Source organism: Eptesicus fuscus, chromosome 6 (genome assembly GCF_027574615.1).
Source record: "Eptesicus fuscus isolate TK198812 chromosome 6, DD_ASM_mEF_20220401, whole genome shotgun sequence".
NCBI classification, from domain to species: Eukaryota; Metazoa; Chordata; class Mammalia; order Chiroptera; family Vespertilionidae; genus Eptesicus; species Eptesicus fuscus.
The window spans coordinates 90414619-90435409 of NC_072478.1; the positions used below are offsets into that span (position 1 = coordinate 90414619).

A 20791-nucleotide genomic window follows, 5' to 3' on the forward strand; every position below is an offset into this window, starting at 1 on the left:
GGCTGCTCAGGTGCTCACAGGACTCACGGGAATGGCAGCATCTTTACTGGACAGGTGTGTCTGTCTCTCTAAAGGCAGCTCCCACCCTGAGCAGCCTCCGTGGCTCGTGTCCAGGGCAGGGAAGCCGTGAAGTAAGCCCATCGTCCAAAGCCAGGACTCCTCTGGGCTCCGGACATTCCTCTCAGCAGATCAAGGTCACCCCAGTCCCTCAGGAACCTTCAGGCTGGTGGCCAGCGTGGTCAGGGCCAAAGAAACCCGAGGTCGCAGCAAAGGACAGGATTTGGAAATTGATCATCTCTGCATTAGGGAAGATTCCTTGCCAGGCAGAGCGGAGACACAGCCTCGTTAGCTAATGCGAGTTTAATATGGAGTGGAGAGAGCTGGACGCCAGCCTAGCCAACTGCCCAGGAGACGTTCAAAAATAGAACGAAGGAAGGTGTCCCCCACCTGCTCGGCGCACGCCGCCTCCCAAAACGCAGGGGCCGCCAGGCAACGTCCCGGGCGGGCAGTGTCCTCCGGACAAAAGCATCACTTGGACATCAATCACTTCGTGTAAAGGAAGAGTTATTGTTACGGGATCCTGGCGCCTGATCAATATCTCCTGCTTTGAAAATAAACTTCTTGGCTTGGCCTTGACATTAATCTACCATCAGGAGCCCATTATCTCAAGACCAATGTTCTGTTCTATTGACTTGCTCGATTTTTTTTTTCTCCCCCAAGATCAGAATATAATTGCATTTCTCCAGGCAGCACGTCCACTAATTGCAGCCCCATACACACATACTCAGCCCTTTGTGGAAAGCCCAGGATGGCACATCTGGGGTGGATAGAGAGAGTGGCTGGCGGGGGGTCCGAGGGGACTGAGAACCCTCAGGTGCATGAGGTAGAAGGAAGAGTGAACGGCCCTTCTAGAATTAAGACATTAAACCAACCCCCAGTATCCCATTGAGCAGCTCAAGCTGAAAATGGCTCTTTGGCAGAATTGATGGTGTAAGTGTAGCCACTCCTACTCCTCATTCCACAAGTGGAGACATACAGTGACAAGATTAATAATAATGTCCCGAATCCAGCTGTGTCCCACCATCGCCACAGCCTCCAAACCATGACTGAAACTGAGAACCACAAACCAAAGCCTTGATGGCCTCATACCTGCAAGAGCCTCCCAGGCCTTCCCTCCCTAAGCCTGCACCCTCCCGGCCGTTCTATTTGTGAAATAGAAATTGGGTTGTGTTGTCTCCCTCACTGACAACTTTCAGCGCAGACCCCCTATTCTGCCCTTTAAGACCCTTATGCTTGTCCCCACGCATGTCTTTGACCTCCTCTCCCATCACTTCTCCCTCTGCTCCAGGCCTCTGGCTTGCTTTGATCAGTGATTATGCCAAACTGGCCCTACCCCAGGGCCTTTGCACTTGCTCTTCCCGCCACCTGTTCACTCACCCCTCAGATCTTTATGTTACTTTACCTTCTCATATTTAAGTCTTGCCTCCAATATCCCCTGCTATATGAGGCTTTCCCTGACAGGTGGAGGTGACAGAGCAGCCCACACATCCATTCAATGAGTCTATCCAGTGACCTCATTGTGGCTTCCTTATAGCACATATCACCTCCTGAAACAGTCTCCCTGTGTTAGTTACCTACTGCCCCAGGGAGAAAAGTACCCCCAAAACATAGCACCTTACAATAGTTATTACTGAAGGTTTCTGTGGGTCAGGGACTTGGGAGTGGCTTAGCAGGACAGTTCTGCCTGGGGCTGTCTTGAAGTTGGAGTCAGAGTGTCATCCAGGGCTGCCGTCATCTGAAGGCTTGACTGGGGCTGGAGGATCAGCTTCTAAGACCACTCATTCACTGACTGGCAAGTTGGCACTATTAGCAGAAGGCCTCAACTCCTCCGCCCTGGGCCTCACCATAGTGCTGCTTGAGTGCCCCAAAGCAAGTGATCCCAGGGAGTAAGGTGGCAGCCTTATCATTTCTGCAGTGCCCTATTGGTTACACAGCTCAGTCCTCATGTGACCATTCTGGGAGGGAACTAATATGGGGTATAAATACCAGAAGGTGAGGGGGTCATTGGGAGGGCCGTCTTATAGACTGCACCACATTCCCCCCGTCGCCCCCCGCCCCCAAGAGCAGGAGCCCTGGCTGACTTATTCACCACTGTATGTGCCCAGCACAGTGTTTGGCACCTAGCAGATACTCCATAAATATTAGCCAGACATATGAATGAATCATGTAGCACTGCTGTGTCTGTGTGCAAGTCTGTGCTAAGCACTGTCTCATCCCCCAGGCCCACCCCATTTCACCCTTTGCAGATGAGGAAACTGAGCCTCAGAGGAGTTAGTACCTCGATCGAAGTCGCAAAGCTGATAAGTGGCTGAGGCAGGATTTGAACCCAGGACTGCTGAGGAGGGTCTGGTTAGTGGTGTGAGTCAGCATTGATTGTACTTAAACATTCCCAAATTGCAGCCAAATCCAGGAGCTCCTTGTGATGCCAAGTATGGAGGGAGAAACATCCGGTCCCTCACTGCAGCCATCCCAGCTGCATGGCTTAGCTGGCCAGACTGCAGAGAGGTGAGGGCAGGCTCCTGCTGCCACAGCTCAGGGTGACCCAGCAAAGAGGCAGCCATCCAGGAGGAGCCTCCAGAATCGAAAGCCACAGCCCGTGGCCGCCCTGTCCCCTTGCGTTCCTGCCCCAGGCCTCACTAAGCGGTCACCTCGTCCTTCCCGCTGAGCCCCCATGCCAGGCCTTGGAATTGCTCACGACGGCATACAGCATCCACATTGTTTAGAGCTCAGATTCCAGCGTCGGCGAAAGCAGTGTGAATTCTGGCGCCACCTCTTGCTCGCCCTGTGACCTTAGACACGCCTGTAGCTTCTCTGAGCCTCAGTGTCCTCATCTGTAAAATGGGGCTCTGTTCCCCCTGTGTTCCAGGTGTCCTGGCGAGGCTGCAGTGCAGCTGTGCACATGAAGCTCGTGGCAGTGTCCGGCCATGAGGAAGCACTCGGTGCTGCCAGCTGTGTGTGCTGCTGTTGTCACGCTGTTTTCCTCTGTCCCTGGTTCTATAAACGGGCCTTTCGTGGACAATCCAAGCCGATGCTTTCGATGAATGCACGAAGGAGGGGATGATGAATTGGAGGCAGGAATGTCATCTTCTCTCTCCCTTTCACCCTGCAGGTGTGGATGTGTGGGGGCCGCATGGAGGACATCCCCTGCTCCAGGGTGGGCCACATCTACAGGAAGTACGTGCCCTACAAAGTCCCCGCCGGTGTCAGCCTGGCCCGGGTAAGCTGGCGGCTTCGCTGGAGGGGGTGGGAGGGGGTCGCCTAGGCCCATTAGCAGAGCAGAGACCCTCTAAGGCACCGGGGGCCCCAGGCCTGATAATCCCTAGGTGTGCCCCCCACCACTCTCCAGGAGAAATCCAGTGTAAAAGAACTTAAAGCCCTGTTTACCCGCTTAGTACCTACCTGTGTGACTTTGGGAGGGTTACTTGACTCCTCTGAGCCTGTTTCTGCTTTTGTGTAAAGGAAGCTAATTTTTCCCAACTCTTAGCATTGCCAGGAGAATTAAGGCGATGGCACCATTTCCCCAAGTGTGACGGACAAGATGATTTGAGGTGGTAGATACAGGAACAGTTTATTTACATGTGTTTAAATTAATGTGGATGAGAAATGAACATGTATTCGTGTAGCAAACATGTGATTTCACAGACATCATGACTTAGGGTAAAGCTAAAGCGGGTGCAAAGTTAAAGAAACATGTTAGGTAAATATTACTGCAGGCTGAGTGGTGTGTTTGGGAAAGCTGGAGACACGGTACTTAAAACTTCCTGGCACAGGGGCCATTAATAAATGTCAATGTCTCTCTTCTCCCCACCCCTGGCCACTTTTATTGCCAAAAGTTCTGTCAAACTATTTCACACCTTCAAATGGGTTGTATTAATCATTGCTTGAACTTCATTGGCCACTGGCTACCAATGTAAATCTGTTGGCCAGAGGTTTGGGGTTTTTCGGGAGAGGGATATGAGTGATAGTTCACTAAACTTGAATAATGCATTTTAAAATATAAAGTGTCTTGAGAAAAAGAATCAAGGTGACCACAAGAGAAAACCGAAGAGAAAGGGGTGTCCCCATAGGTAAAAAGGGTCACAGGGAGATCTGGGGAAGCTTGAAAGGTCACCGGCACAGCTTTGCCCGCAGACAGCCACCCCACTCCTCCACCAGACAGCGCCCCCTTGTAAGCCTGTCTGGCATCAGCCTCCTCTGTCCAGGTCGCTGCCTCCCCGTTCCTTATCACCAGACAGTCGAGGATTGTAGCCCCTGGGTCCGGGGAGAGCCTCTGTCCTGCAATTTACAAGAAGACAGAGATTCCAAGTGCAAGGGTCCCCCTTCCCCCCGCTACCCGCTACCCCTCCTGACCCCGTCCCTCCCCCACTCCCCTTAATCCGAGGCTGGTGGCTCTCTCCCAGGCGGCTGGCTGGGGCCTGTGGGGCCGGCGTTGAGGGAAAAGAGAGCCGGCAGTGCTCTCTAGTGGTCGAAGGCTGCAACAGCAGCCGCACCAGCCATCCGCGCTTTGGGCGGCTCCACGTGACGCAGGGATGGGTTCTAGATGCAGCAGAAGAGGCAGGAATCACAATTCATCTGAAATACCATTTGCAATCTCAGAGAAGGTGTCAGGCACGAAAGCAGCGCAGTCGCTCAGCAAGCCAAGACCGACTCTTCCAGCTCTTAGGGACGGCGGGACCATGGACCCCTCTGACCCCTGAACAGAGCCGTTGCCAAAGCATCCTCTCCCTCTGCAGAGCTATCATCTATGCGATCCGCGGGGTGGAGGGGCACTACCGCCTCCAGGTTATGGAACTATAGGTGGATTCAGTGGTAACCGCTAACTGTCGTAACAAAGACTTCCGTGACCTAGGCAGCTCGCAGAGCATCCTACCTATTTATCCAACTTAATTCTCATGTGTTTTTAACCCCCATTTTAGACATGAGGAAGTGAAACATAGTTCCAAGAGCCAGAATTCACTGCCACCGTAGGTCTGACCAGGCCTGAGACAGCATTTGTCCCTTAAATAGTGACTGCTAATGTTAGTACCAGTTTTCATGTCAGCGTCAACATTAGCAAGACGGGAAGTTTATTTCAATGTTATCTGAATTCTGTGTTTATATATTTTCATTTATTTTTGTCTGTACTGAATCAGTTTCCTGTGCCTTTCAACCAGTTAACAGTCTGAGTGGCGCCCCATGTAAGTTTGCGGGACCACAGAGCTGCCTACGTAAGCTCCCCCGACGTCCGATCTAGTGTCTGATACCCTCACTTAGTTGCAGATCAGATATTAAATGTTTGCTCCGTGTTTTAACAACCAGTTCCTTCTAGAGCATTATCTCAGGGAACATCACTTTGATGGATTTGAGGAGAGATATCCCCAAAGCCCTGAGAGGGACCGATAAAGAGGGCAGCCGAGGTCTTGCTGAAGTTGTGCCGACTCCGGGACCAGCAGCCAGACAGCAGAGGAGACGAGGATCAGGGAGGCGGGGCTCACCTCCAGCTCGCCTGCCTCCAGAACAAGCAGCCACTGGGTTCACTAGACTTGCTGAACGCCTTCTCTCTGCCTCTGGGAAAGGGGTCTGAGGGAAGGCAGTCACAGGAACCCCCTCAAACTTGGCAAAACAAAACTGGAGACTTACTCCGAGGGTTGAGCAAATCTCTGTGATCCCAGCACAAGAAGAGCAGGCCTGGGACCCAGAACGAGGAAGGTGTGAGGAGGAGGGATAAGAGGGCCGCACAGCCCACTAAAACCCCTGGGTGCCTTCCAGGATTCTCGCAAGTGGAGATGAGGGAATAAATGTGAAGTCCTTTACTTCGGTCCAGACACTCAACTGCACGAAAGTTCAAGATCTGGGAGAAAAGGCTTATTAAGTTGTGTCTGGAAAATGCAATATTCATTAAAATAGTGATTTTTTTTTCTTTTTTCCCTTTTTTTATTGAATTTATTGGGGGTGACGTTGGTTCACAAAACCATACAAGTTTCAAGTATACAACTCAGCAAAACGTCATCTGCACACTGCATCGTGTGCCCACCACCCAAAGCACAGTCTCCTTCTGTCCCCCCCGCCCCCGCCCTTTGCCCACCTCCACCCCCCCCCTTGCCCTCTAGCAAAAAAAAAAAAAAAAAGGTAATTTAAATCTCAACTAAAATTAAAATATATGTGATTTGATCCTGTAAGAATAACGCCGGTGAATGTCAGCACCTTGCCTTGGTCGGAATGGCCACCCTTGCCTGCGGCTTGAGCGAATTAGATCGTGAGCCACAGGACCTGGGGCGTGGACAGCCTGGGGAAGGGAGAGGTCAGGCCCGTCAGGCCTTCAGCTTCCTCTGGGCACAGTTTTAAATTACGCCCAGCCTTTGCCATGCAGGGGCCTGCGGGGGATAGCGCTGGCCCTGACCTCTTTTCTAACCCACGGTTGATCTCTTCGGCACTCAGGAAGGAGGCGGTGGCAAGGAAGTTCCTTAGCTTCCCAGTCCCACACTCAGAGGCAGCACAATTGAGTTGGTGAATCCTGTCTTTGGTACCAGGGCCTCCTCTTACGGGCTTCCTTCCTCCTCACTCGGGAGTCACCAAACTGTTTTCCTGTGGCCCGTGAGCTAAGAATGGTTTTTACATTTTTAAATAGTTTGAGGGGAGGGAGGGGGACAGGGGGTCAAAAGATTATTTTGTGACACATGAAAATGAAATTTCAGCGTCCATAAAGTTTTATTGGCACACAGCCACACGCATTCGTTTACACGGTGTCTAGGCCTGCTTTATAGCTGCATCATCAGAGTTGAGGTCATATGGCTTGCAAAGCCTAAAGTATTTATTATCTGGCCCTGTACTGAAAACATCTGCTTCTAGAGCCGTCATTTACCCTGAGGCGTGAAAGACTGATAACAGCCTGGGTGCTGACTCGCTTGCACCCTTCAGAAGAACATTTGGATCGCAGTCGGAGAAACATGTTTTTGTGATGGAGATAAAGCCTGGAGACTTAAATGTGTGTGTTGAAGGGGAGAGGAGATTTCTGGCAACAGCCAGGGGTTCTCGGGCAGGCGATGTTGGAGCAGGAGCTGCCCCCGACCCTGGAGTCGTGCTCTTCCAGAGCAGCTGTCAGATGCTCAGCAGGTGGAGTCTGCCCTGCAGATGGGACAGGAACGTTGGTCACTGCTCTGGCTCCAGGTCTGCTCGCAAACGGTACCTCCTCACCTGCTGCCTCTACTTGCCAGTAATGTGGTTGTCTTTTTTTTTATGGATAATCCTTGTGCTTCATAATAAAAATAGCGGAACTGGCCCACCTCAAAAAAACTGTTTAAAATTCCAGCTGCTGAAGGGATTCTACCTTTTGGTTGCAAATTATAATTTGTTTTTACCATGCAACTCGGTCAGCACTTTGAGTTGAAAATGACAGAAACCCAACTCAAACTGGCTGAAGCAGAAAGGGAATTGGCTGACTGGTGTAAACGGAGAGTCCTAAGGTGGTTGGGGCTCCGGGCATGGCTGCATCCGGGTCCTAAAAGGAGGAATGCGGTCCTCCCTCCAGCCCTCAGCTCCGCTTCATCCTGGGTTGACTTCAGCCTCGGACGCGCTTTCCGTGTAGCCCAGCTGCTCTGGCTGGCATCTTACCCCTCAGAGCAATCCAAGCAGAAACACAGTGATCCCTCGCCATAGTTCCAGCAGAAATTCCAGGGCTAGTAGATGCCTGTTGGTTCTGATTGGCTTGGCTCAAATCACGGGTTCCCTGCTGACCAATCCCTGTGTCCAGGGCTGTCTGTATTCCCATTAGCCTGGCTGAGTCCTGTGCCATGTGAGATACTAGTGAAGCAGAGGCGGGTCCCCAAAGGAAAACCAGGGGGAGGCCATCCCTAGGACAAGAGGGGATGGAAACGGGCCGGCAAAACAACAGCAGCCTGTTACTCAACCATAAGTTGTAGAGTCCTTAAAGCACACGTAGATAATAGGCATAGAAGGTTTACAGACATGGTGGGGCTGAGGTCATTGATGCAACTATGTAAAATAAGAAAGACTGGCCCAGCTGGCATGGCTCAGTGGTTGAGTGTCGACCTATGAACCAGGAGGTCAGCGTTCGAGTCCCCGTCGGGGCACATGCCCAGGTTGCTGGCTGGATCCCCAGTAGGGGGCATGCAGGAGCCAGCTGATCAATGATTCTCTTTCATCATTGATGTTTCTGTCTCTCAGCCTCTCCCTTCCTCTTTGAAATCAATGAAAAATATTTTTTAAGGGAAAAAAAAAAAGAGAGTGGCCTCAACCTCCAGAACCTTTGCACCCCACGCCTGGGCCTCCGCCTTTGGGAGTGCCTGACCTTTGCACCTGCCTGCCGCCCCTCCAGAACCTGAAGCGCGTGGCGGAAGTGTGGATGGACGAGTACGCCGAGCACATCTACCAGCGCCGGCCCGAGTACCGCCACCTCTCCGCCGGGGACGTCGCTGCCCAGAAGAAGCTCCGCAGCTCCCTGAACTGCAAGAGTTTCAAGTGGTTTATGACCCAGATCGCCTGGGACCTGCCCAAATTCTACCCGCCCGTGGAGCCCCCGGCCGCAGCATGGGGCGAGGTGAGTCGGAGGGCAGGGCCATTGCAAAGTGCACACGCGGACCCCCATTCACAGGGCAGGGAAACGTGCCATAAAGGTATCAGTGGTGACGCTTTCTCATCTCTCCCGGCCTTTCTCTAGCTTTGTTTTGTTTCTTGTTGTTTTTTGGTTTTGGGTTTGTTTTGTTGTTGTTTTTTTTTTTTGGTGTGTGTATTTTTCTGTTTAATGATCCAAGTAGAGGAAAATTAAAACTTTAAGTGATTAGCATAAATGTTACCACTTACAGTTATATTGTGCACTGCCAGTTTTAAATGCACATAGTAAGGCATTTAACGCATGGTGGGACCGGTGACATTTCAAACCTTGTACACGCATGTGTATTTCTTACCAAAACAGTGGAAACACTGCTCAAAATGGCCTCAGCGGATAAACACTGTCCCCTTGGGCTCACTGAGGGGTGAGGAAGAGCTGCAGGAAAAGGAACTCTGGGTGACCCGACTTCCCTTTCCTCCGAGTTGTTACCCGCTGCTTAAGTGCCTGGCTGATCCCGGGAGGTAACACGGTGTAAACGGACTGTGTTATCAGCCAGAGCTCCTGCTCCTTCCCGTGTCTGATGATACCAGTCAGCGGAGCAAGTTCTGGCTGGAAAGGAAAGCTGCCCTCAGGGCCTGCTAGCACCCCACTTAGCCTTAGATGACAGCACACGCTCCCCTTGAGTCTTGCTGAAACACGCGACCCCCCCCCCCACTCCCCGGCATGTGGGACTCCAGAAGTCTGGGCACCACAGACGCTGTAGACAGGTGTGGAGAAAGAACAGGGATGCTCCTGAAGCATGTGTCACCTCTGCTCACAGTCCGGCTCCGTTGTCGCATCAGATTTCACTCACAAGTTCAAAGATAAATTATTAAAAATGTTAAGACGGAGACAGCAGAGCTGTGATCCAGCACAGGCCCTCCTGAGTGAGGGGCTCTGGGCCACGACTCGTCACACGCCATGAAGCCCGTCCTGCTGGGGAGGCAGGCAGTCTTCCCAGGGGCAGCGCTCAGTCACCGGCTCCTGGCTCCTGGGTCTCCGAGCTCAGAGGACCCTCTCACTTGTACATGGATATAGTGGAGCTTGGGGAGAGGGATCGAATTCTCTGCAAGTGGGCCAGGGAGCCCTCCTTTACCTCCCCTCCCCTCCAGCCCCCCCACCCTGGGACTGTGCTCTAAGACAGCAGGGTTTAGAGGAGCCCCTCTCTGTGGGCTGAGCATCCTTTCCTGAGGGGCTCCAGGCACTGCCACAGCCTGGGCTCAGTGAGGACAGCTCGGAGCCCAGCCCGGCTCAGTGAGGACAGCTCGGAGCCCAGCCCGGCTCAGTTAGGACAGCTCGGAGCCCAGCCCGGGCTCAGTGAGGACAGCTCGGAGCACAGCCCGGCTCAGTGAGGACAGCTCGGAGCACAGCCCGGCTCAGTGAGGACAGCTCGGAGCCCAGCCCGGCTCAGTGAGGACAGCTCGGAGCCCAGCCCGGCTCAGTTAGGACAGCTCGGAGCCCAGCCCGGGCTCAGTTAGGACAGCTCGGAGCACAGCCCGGCTCAGTTAGGACAGCTCGGAGCCCAGCCCGGCTCAGTTAGGACAGCTCGGAGCCCAGCCTGGCTCAGTTAGGACAGCTCGGAGCCCAGCCCGGCTCAGTTAGGACAGCTCGGAGCCCAGCCCGGCTCAGTGAGGACAGCTCGGAGCACAGCCCGGCTCAGTTAGGACAGCTCGGAGCACAGCCCGGCTCAGTGAGGACAGCTCGGAGCACAGCCCGGCTCAGTTAGGACAGCTCGGAGCACAGCCCATCTGAGTCTCTGCTTCGGTTCCTTCCTCCACCCCCGCAGGGGCCCCAGAGGGAATCCTGCAGTGCCTCACTGGTCCACTCTTTCCCTCTTCCTTGTCCAGATTCGCAGTGTGGGCACAGGGCTGTGTGTGGACACGAAGCACGGGGCTGTGGGCTCCCCGCTGAGGCTGGAGAGCTGCGTCCGGGGCCGCGGAGAGGCCGCCTGGAACAACATGCAGGTAAGTCTTCTCCCGGGGACTGGCACCAGGTTCTCTGTGCCCAGGTGTGGGGACGGGGAGGGACAGGCCATGGTCAATGCCGAGTGACAGAGTCAGCCCAGGGAGCGAGTTAGAAAGGCTCCCTGAACGCCTTGGAAAGAGGCACCCTTCACCCTGCAATCAAACCGCCAGTGCGCACTGCTGGTCACCAGTCCCGGCAACAGCGCGGGTGGCCTTCCCAAAAGGGGAGTCATGGGCTCATGTCACTGAAAAGTCCGGATGATGTCATCGGGGTCTCTCCAGGTCTCACCGCTGCTTCTCTCTCTGTCGGCTTCCTTCAGAACCTGCCCCTCCCCACGGGGCAGCAGAGGCCAAGCCCCCCACGGGGGAGGCACGACCCTTCCGGGAGTTCTCACGTGCTGGCTCTCCTGAGCCCGGCACGGTGGGAACGTGATCGGTCCTCATAGTGGTCAGGCCCAGGTCACACCTGCAGCCTGGGGTGTGGTCAGCCTCACCGAAGAGAGGTAGGACTGGTTCCCCAGGGTCGTTCCCAGGAGGTGAGCCACCCACCCTCGGGAGGCTGCATTCGGCTTTCCGCGATCCCGTCCTCCCAGCAGTGAGCCCGGTGTTGATTCACACGGCCTCCTCCTAACCTGGGCTCCAGGCTCCTTCCTGTGGGTTTGCTGGAACTTGGGAAGCTACACTGATAAAGCCTCCAAGGCGGGTCCTGGGCAAACCCCGACGTCAGCAGGTGCGCTGCGCGCTCACCGAGAAAGGACAGCGCCGCCCGTCACTGCACGGGCCCAGCCTGCCCGTCTCTGCCCGCCCTCTGAGCTGCTTGCTGCTCCCCCGCGCCCTTTCTCCATAACAATTCTCATTCGATAGTGGTTCTCCTTGACGAATTCTTCTGGATTCTGCAAGGCCATGATGGTGGATTTGCTCCAAAATAAGGTGGGGGAGGGGGTCAAGTGGTAACAAGATTCACCACAAGGTGGTGGGAACAGCTGTGGTCAATATTCCCTTTTTCTGGACCTCTGTGTTTAAATTTCACATAATTAAAAAAAAATAAAGTGCCCTCGCTCGGCCATGTTGTCCTGATGTCCGTGTGCACAGGTGTTCACCTTCACCTGGCGGGAGGACATCCGGCCTGGAGACCCCCAGCACACCAAGAAGTTCTGCTTCGACGCCGTCTCCCACACCAGCCCGGTCACCCTCTACGACTGCCACAGCATGAAGGGCAACCAGCTGTGGAGATACCGAAAAGTAAGGCAGGCTGGGGTGGGGGCGGGAGGAGGAGGGCGACAGGGTAGCGCCTCACTCCTGCCAGCGGAGCCCGCCCCCTCACGCACGTGCGCCACGAACCTGCATGCCCGGTTTTCAGACATTCGAGAGAAGCCCGAAATCCAGAGTTTACGTGAAATCTCTAGAATCTGAACTGTTGGTAACGGCGTCCATTAAACACGCACACAGTGAGGACCAATGCACATTGTCTAGGGACGGTCAGTGGTTAGGGCCCAGGCCCGGACGTGGCATGCTTCACTTAGTGGGCACGACTCAGGCGCACGCGAGGGAGGCAGACAGCGTCTCGCTGTGCGCTCAGCAGGAAAGCCGCACGGGTCCGAGCGACTGGCCGGTCACCGCCTCGCTGCCCGTGGCTCCTGCCGCTGCTGTTGGCGCGCATCCCCAGCGCTACCTCGCTGATAGCCTCCGTGTTTTGCAGGACAAGAGCCTGTACCACCCCGTCAGCGGCAGTTGCATGGATTGCAGCGAAAGCGACCACAGGATCTTCATGAACATCTGCAACCCCTCCTCTCCCACCCAGCAGTGGCTGTTCGAACACACCAACTCAACAGTCCTGGAAAAGTTCAATAGCAACTGAGCCCACGTGTCTCCGCCGCAGGCCTGGCGGGGTCCTCCCTGCCGCTCACTGCGGCCTTCCTCTTCCCGGAGAGGCGGGGCTTCCGTGGGCACCGAGAGGCAAAGGTGCTGGCCAGCCGGCCCGGGCGGAGCTGGAGCCAGGGGGCCGCCTGGTCCTGAGGCCCCACGCCGTGGAGGGGGAGAGGAGAGCAGAGCCCACAGCGGCCCCAGGAGATGCAGAGCCTGCTTTAACCCCTGATGGCACCGTGGAAGGCCAGGCTGGCCTCCGCAACTCCGTCACCGTGTTCCCTTGGGCATTATGCGGGAGGAGCGCCAGGGCAGCCCCAGGCCGCTCAGAAATGAGGCTCGCATATGACAGTCCTTTAGAAAGAGGCAGTTTTGCCTGTTCGAGGCAGCTGTTAGCACACGACCCCCCATTTGCAGCAGGAGAGAAGGGGCTGCTGGTGTCAGCCTTGTCGTGTTTGCCGGTCGTGGGGTCAGTGCAGTTCGCTTCGTTCTGTCACAGCCCCAGGTGACGCGGCCGGGCCCTCAGAGTGTTCCGTCCTGAACACCGGCGGCTGCCAGGCCGGGGGTCAGATGCTGGACCCTCAGACATTCCTTTGCAGCGTGGACATACGGGGTGCCTCTCCTTGCTCTCTGGGTGCTGGGAATGCCCACTTAGCGCCCTCCAGGCACAAGGACCGCCCAGCCATCAGCCTTTTTAGGCTGTTTCCGATGGCCTTGGGCCCATGGAAGAGGCCTAGTAAGATCCCCAAACCAGAAATTCTGGCTGAATTTCCCTGGTCAGTACTTCCACTTCTCTTCTTTCCACCCCCCCCCCCCTCTCTCTCTCTCTCTCTCTCTCTCTCTCTCTCTCTCTCTCTCTCTCTCTCTCTCGCAATTCCTTGCCTCGGGAGAGGCACAGAGGTGTGGAGTGTTCACCTCCCAAGTCTGGAGGCCTCCCGGGTAGACCACAGAGGATGCCTGGTCTCTGACCTCATTATGGTTCTATTTCTCATGCCGAACCCTACAATTTTTAAAGAACTCTAATTTGATCACAGGCTAGAATGCTACACAGGATTCTGGGATTCTGGCGTCCAGTATGACTTCCTAGAATGTTGTTATTAAGGGAGGCAGCCAGGTGTAATACAGCCATGGCCGCCCTCAGCCTAGAGACAATCTGTGAAGTCCCACTCCTGGGGGAGGTGGGGGGCTGTGCCCATCAGCTCCTGCCAGAGGCCTTGTTGTGACATGGTCCTCAGCCAGACCCGAAGCCCTGCAGCCTCCCACCACTGTGTCCTGGGAACAGACGCACCCCAGCTCCACACAGTCCCTCCTGTTTACCTTTAGCTTCATTAATTACATGTCACACTCCCAGAGGGCTCCCGACTAATAGGAAGCATTTCTGTAACCACGCACTGATTCAGAAATGGAAATGGCATTCTGCAACCTATGGCTTCCATCAGCTAGCCCAGGAAGTACTTGAAATCGGTATTCCAATTAGAGTCGGGTCTCTCGATTGTATCATTTGCCAATTAAATAACTGAGATGTAAATCTGGGAACAGAGCCACAAATCTGCCTTTGAGATGCCGGCTGATCTCAAGGCCATCAGTGATCTAGGGGAGCGGGGGCGGGGGGTGGGGGGGGAACATTCCCGGTCACGACCACCCCAATTAAGCGTGCAGCTGGCAGAGCGTCACTTCTGTCTGCCCCGCACAAGCCCCGCTCTGGCCGCCTCCCCGCCGGAGAGGCCGCCCTGTGCTGGCAAAGCTTGCTTGTTGAGCCCTGGTGGCCTCTCCCAATGAGCATTGTCTTTGGAAGTGGCCCTCAGTGGGAAGGAGTCGAAGATGAGGCCCCTTCCAGAATCTAGGATAACAAGGGTGTTGCAGTTTGGAGAGTCGATTTAGGATTCCTCATCAGAGAGCAATGCAGCATCATTAAAATAAAAACTGTGCCTTTTAAAAAATGCAAATGTACAGCAAATCCCTAAACTTGAACCATTTCCTAGTGCCTTGCTAGACAAACATAAAGGGGTAGGGATCTAGTGGGCGGGGGAGGGTTTGGTGGTATGTGCAGTTCCTATCGGATGCGTGTGTGTTCTGTAATGTTGAATTTCAAGCAGGAGACGTTAGGCCTAGAGCAGGAGCTGAGATGGAGATGCCCCCCGAGGGCAGAGGCCAGAAGTTGCTCCAGTTAGTGTAACACTCCAGATTAAAGGAGCAGCTGGGCAGCTTGTGTAGTCTGTGGCCTAGAGGGGCCTCCGCAGCCCCTGGGAGAGGCCCTGTTTGGAGGCCGTGTCTGCAGCCCCCAGACAGAGTGCAGAGCACTGGCTGGATTTCCAAATGGTCCCTCTCCAAGTGGATGAGTTCTCTGCACGACCAGGACTCGTGTGGAGAGCAGGAGCAGCCCCAAGCAGTCCTCAGCCTTCCTCTCGCCCATCCTCTGGGTCTCCTTTTGAGTCTGGTTTCGCTCCCTCACCAAGGGATGGGCAGGTCCTCTGAGCACTCCGGCCTCTGTCATTGCTGAGCCCACATCTGCAGGTGCTGATGGTTGACAATGTGTGTAACAGGGATGGCAGGAGACAAGTTCATTGCCTGGCTGACCAGCTGGCTGATTGCAAATACTGGCCACTCGTTGTTTTGGCCTCATTTATTTTAGACTGGCTGTCTTCAGGATTTCACATTCCTGCTCACGCCCCCAGCTGATGCCCAAATAAAACAGCCAGGAGCCTGTGGAGAGGCTGTCAGCCAGGCAAGGGGTGAGAACGTGGGCCCCTTTTTTTCTAAAGGCTTTATTTTGAGCACGAGATCACAAAACAAATGAGTGGCTAAAAAGTATCATGACCATGTGGCCCACCAGCAGCCTTTCCAAAGGGAACTCCAGAAACATTTCAAAATACAAGCGCACCTCGCTGTAAGTGCAGGCCTTTGGAGGTGGCCAAGTGTGCCAGCACGTGTGTGAAAAGCCATTGCCTCCAACTCGAGCTTGTTTCAGCTTTAAAAACAGTCCAGAAACTGGTGATTCTCCCCTTTAGGGAGAAATAGCTCAGAGGCAGAAGGGGTGCATATGGGGGGGAGGGGGGGGGAGGAGTAACATTAGGTCCAGGGGAGAAAGCAGTTGCTTCAGGTGGAGCCTATGGATTCCCAAAGCCCACATTAGAGTCGCTTTTCAAACCTCCTACCTGTTGAATTTCTTTTTGTGCATCTCCATTTCTCTAGTCTCTGGAGCATCAAACGAGCTGCAAAGCACTTTACAGCTGTAAGTGGGAAATCTGGAACCCTTGCTTCAACGACCCCTAGTTTGTACAGATTGGTGATCTCGTATAATTCCTAGTAGACAATGCATTTTCAGTGTTTTCTGGAGATTTCTAAGTGTGGGAGAGGGGCAAGGCGTGTGGTTCTGTTCTGGGACTCTTCTCTGCTTTCAGCTGATGCTCTTTGTGAAAAATCCAAGTAATATTTTAGTTCAACTTGATCTTGAGCCGAGGCCCACTGCCACCTCTGGGGTGGGTCTTGGGCCTACATTCCAAGTGACAAGGTCCCGTGCCCGACCATAGGGTCAGGCTCCTCTTCTGTTTGGGCTGGAAAACTGGGGTCCCAAGGGGCGTAGGGACGATGTGAGCAAAGTCAGACTGGGATTCCCTAGAGAAAGCTCGAGACCACCAGCCTCTCTTCTCCTGCCTGGAAAAGTGCGCCTTTGTGAAGAACTGATTTCATGTACAGTTGTGATTGTGACTGAGTAAAACTCCAGACTTTCTCTAACGTGGTCTCTAGTTCATTCCTGGTCACGCGCCATTCCCCATTCCATCTTTCCCCACCTGCTCAGTACCTGGGCCCTCCTCTGCTGGGCACTGAGCAAACTCCCAAGGAGGAAGGCAGACCTAATGCAACTGACCAAGATGATTTCAGATGTGAATAGGGCGAGGAAGGATATAAAACCAGATATTTTAGAGGCTGGAGTGCCATACTTATTCAGAAACAGATTGAGAGAACTTGGCAGTTTGCTCAACATTGGGAAGGATGGTCAGGGAATGCCTGTCCGCAAGAGCTGGAAAATATGAGGGAGTGTGAGCCAGAAGGCAGTGCAGGGAGAGAGTTCTAGGCAAAGTGAAGAGCCGGTGCAAAGGCCCTGAGGCACAGAGGAGGTGAGCTCACAGAGGTAAGCAGGGTGGCCCACGACAGACTACACCCAGAGTGGAGGGTTTCAGGAGGACAGCGACAACATGACATAAGCTTAGCTCGTTTCTGATGCTCACCCATCAGCCAAAAGCCTCTACTTACCAAAACATGTTGAGTACGAGATTTGTGTGATACCCTGTGGTGGGAAGAGCGCTGGCTGGCCTGGCTCTGCAGCAGGCTCGCTGAGATCTGGTGTGAGTCCTGCCCACGTTCTGGCCTCAGTTTTCCTCAGTACAAATGAGACAGCTCCACGGATCTTCCTGTGGTTGAGTCTTGACGTGGAGCTGCAGGGGACCATGAGCAGTGCTGCCCGCTGTGCTGTCACGCAGGGCCCACCAGAGGGCGCTGCGGACCACAGCTTGGAGAAGGCTGACAACAGAAAGTGGGGGGAGTGTTCACTGGCCACTGGCGGGTTTAAGCCCTGAGCGAGTGGATATTTCCTTTTGTAGCTTCCATTGGTTTTTGAAAAGTCTTTTACCACCCGGGATCATGATAATTTTCTTCTGAAAATTGTAATGGGTTTCTTTAAAAAGCTTAAACGCTTCCTAGGAATAAAAAGGAGGAGAGGGAAGGCATTCCAGGTGTTGGGGGGCAGCAGGTGCGAAGATGCTGTGGAGGGAGATGACAGATATGCAGGTCAGTGGGGCCAGAGCAGAGTGGGAGGGAAAGCAGAGACAAGAGGCAGGAGGAGCCATGTGCAGGAGTCTGGTCTTTATTTTAAAAGCAGAGGAACCATGAGAGGGTTTTAGACTGGGCAGAGGGAGGGCATCAGATGTGCCCTTGGCTGATGCTGGAGCCAGGAGGGACTTGCTCAAGGAGCTGGGCACACAGTAGGCCTAAGGATGAGAAACAAATCCAAGCAGCTGGCCCTGTGTGCCTTCTCAAAGTCACCAACCGCTGGGGCAGGTGAGAGGACAGAAAGAGGGCATTTCTCATCCTCCCGAGCCCTCAGTGAGGAGAAGCCAGGTATCCAAGGGGCCTGGCTGCACAGAGTGGGAGCTCCGGATACTCTTTCAGAAACAGCTTTAGAGAACTTGGCCGTTCCCTCAAAGTTTTGAATCTTCTTTTTCTCTGTATTTCGTTGAGGTGGGGGCTTTGAGGGTTCCTAGTAAGAGCCCAATAAGTATTGGATGGACAAATACAGTTTGAGTAACGTAGTTTCGGATTACACTTTAGGCCTCCCCTCGCAGCCCACAGACCTGACAGAGTGCTCCCACATTTGTTACATGCATTGCACCCTTGCTCTCCCTGGGCCTCCAGTTCTTCCTACGACACTGGGGGGAGGGGAGCAAATTAGATCATGGGCAGCCTGGACTCACAGTTCTGAATCTTGCATTTAGGATTTTGTGATGGCCCTGGTCATAAGGATTCGTTTTCCAAGCTCGGCGAGGGGATGGGAGTGGGACCCCCTTCCGGTTCTGCTGGAGTCTCCCACCCCAGGGCTCCTGGGCTTTTGCTGAAGTGGGTCCAGGGTTCAGTATCCAAAGCGTCCTTTGTGCAGCTGCTCACAGCTCTGCCAGCCTCTGGCCTCAGGCAGCTGCCTCCTCTTGTTCACCCTCAAGGCCTGGGCCGCCTGGCTTGGCCATACCTGGGCGCCACGACCTGCAGTTCTTGCCCTCAAGTCTGGCTTGATTCAGGGCTGGCCGGGCGATGGCCTGTGGTGCGCTCACACACGAACGCACACAATGCCAGAGAAACAAAGGACCAGTCCGTGAACCCTTAGAAAGCAGGTTTCTTAGTAACTTTACAGCTTTTGTTCATGAGCTACTTTGACTTGAAGTAGCGTCTGATCTCCTGCCAGCTCCTGCCTGGGGATGGGGGGGAAGGGGTGGCGGATCTGCCTTTGCTGGAGCTGAGAGCTGAGCGCCCCACCATTACTCTCTATTTACTATAGATCATTAATTCGTTAACACTGAACTCAGCGCCAACAGCACTGCAACTAATGACTCAGTGAAACTAACACATCTTCGTGCCTATGAACTCTAGACAGCAGCTCAGCACTGCACTTGAGGGGCATTTTAAACCACAATCACCAACAGAGAGGTGGTACAAAGATATGAAAAACGTGCCACTAAACAGACCACAACGAGGACACTTGTTTACAGCGTGAGGGCTGAATCGACCTCAGCTGGGAACATGCGTGTTCGAAGACTCAAATATTCTGCCACTCTGCCCGTGCACATGTCTGCAGGTGACCTCGAAGGTTTCACCAGTATTCATTTTGAGGTTGCAAATACATTTTAGTGAGTAGGCACAGTCACAAATACAAAATCGGTGAAATTGCCGAGACCGGTTTGGCTCAGTGGATAGAGCGTCGGCCTTTGGACTGAAGGGTCCCGGGTTCGATTCCGGTCAAGGGCATGTACCGTGGTTGCGGGCACATCCCCAGTAGGGGGTGCGCAAGAGGCAGCTGATCGATGTTTCTCTATCATCGATGTTTCTAACTCTCTAAAAAAACTCTCTATCCCTCTCTCTTCCTCTCTGTAATAAAATCAATAAAATATATTTTAAAAAAAAATCTGTGAAAAATGAGAACCTTTTCTTTTATTCATTCATTCATTTGGTGTCTTTCTCCTCCACTTAATTTCCGAGGGCAGGGCTCTTTCTGTACCTACGTCCACCGTCTTACCCCCGGTTCTTAACAGAACCGGCTTGGACCTCAGACATTGTTGGGCTTCTGATGAACCAACCACCTACCTCTGGAATTTTAGTTTTGCAAAATTTATTAACAATCCTTATTATTTATGTTATCATTAGCTACATATTGAATTAAGGCCAAAAGAAAACATCTTTTCAGGACTGACTTTTCCTAACTCGAAAGGCCTGGGCTTGGCAACTCGCAAAAGACTGACAGAGAAAGGAAAAGCTCATTTTTTCATGGGCATTAGAATTGTCTAGTGACCCAAGTAATTATGTACAGTCTCCTACTTACTGTCAGTTGAATTATAATTGAGAAGTTTGCTTGGTGCTCTGCCATTAAAGAAGTGGAGAGGGCTAAGGGCTATTTTTTGCATTCCCGTGACGCCCCTACTTCCATACATAATTGTTTTCTTGAAAATGTGACTAATGCCAAAAGTACAAAAGTCAAACAACAAATTGATTCTGTCAGCAGGGCACATCTGTTCCTAGGGAATAAGAAATGGTATAACATTTCCAATTACAACTGCATTTGTGGATATAATCTTCGATGATATATTTCCTGCCTTTCCTACTATATCTTCAATTTGATTATTTTCCTTCACTAATCAAAAAAAAAAAAAAAAACAGGCTTAAGAACATCAAGTGGAGGCTAAAGATGCATCCCTTTCAACAAATCTAATGATTTCTTTTTATGTCAATTATAGTTAATGATGCACATACTCCCTTTGTTGAGATATAATTCACCCCTTTAAAGTGTATAGTGTTCTTAGTATATTCACAAGGTTGTACAACCATCACCACTTCCTAATTCCAGAACGTTTGTGTTGCCCCCCAAAAAGAAACCCTAGCCATTAGCAGTCACTCCCTACCCAAAACTACACACTACCACCACCCCGCCCCCAACCCCTCAGCCGCTGGTAACTGCTAATCTGTTCTCTATGGATTTGCCTTTTCTGGACATTTCACATAAATGGAATCACAACATGTGGTCTTTGTGTCTGGCTTTCACTTAGCATATTTTCAAGATTCATCCAGATTGTTGCATATATCAGTACTTCGTTCCTTTCTATTGAAGAACACTATTCCATTGTCTAAATAGACCACATTTTGTTTATCCAGTTAGCATTTGATGGATATTTGGGTTATTTCCACCTTTTGGCTATTATGCATAATGCTACTACTATGAACATTCATGTACAAGTTTTCTCTTGGATAGATACCTAAGAGTGGAATTGCTAGGTTTATATGACAACTCTACGTTTCACATTTTGAGGAACTGCTAAACTGCTTTTTCCAAAGTGGCTATGCCAGTTTTACATTCCTACCAGCGCAATGTGGGCTTCATTTTTTTTTCTACATATCCTCACCAATACTTGCTATTCTCTATCTTATTGATTATAGCTAGCCTAGTAGGTATGATGTAATTTCTCATTGTGGTTTTGATTTATATTTCCCTAATGACTAGTGATTTTTTCATGTGCATATTAGCCATTTGAATATCTTCTTTGGAGAAGTGTCCATCATA

The 20791-nt window shown here is 52.6% G+C and overlaps 1 protein-coding gene across 1 annotated transcript in view; it reads left to right on the top strand.

The window, feature by feature from the left end:
- The window catches only part of GALNT10 (polypeptide N-acetylgalactosaminyltransferase 10), a 175665-nt gene extending 162369 nt beyond the window's left edge, over positions 1-13296 (top strand). The window contains exons 8-12 of the mRNA XM_008152252.2: positions 3170-3277; positions 8375-8596; positions 10495-10611; positions 11704-11853; positions 12311-13296. Of these exons, the coding sequence (XP_008150474.1) occupies positions 3170-3277; positions 8375-8596; positions 10495-10611; positions 11704-11853; positions 12311-12469 (756 nt within the window). The 3' untranslated portion in view covers positions 12470-13296. The remainder of the gene's footprint in view (positions 1-3169; positions 3278-8374; positions 8597-10494; positions 10612-11703; positions 11854-12310) is intronic.
- Positions 13297-20791: the final 7495 nt, after the last annotated feature.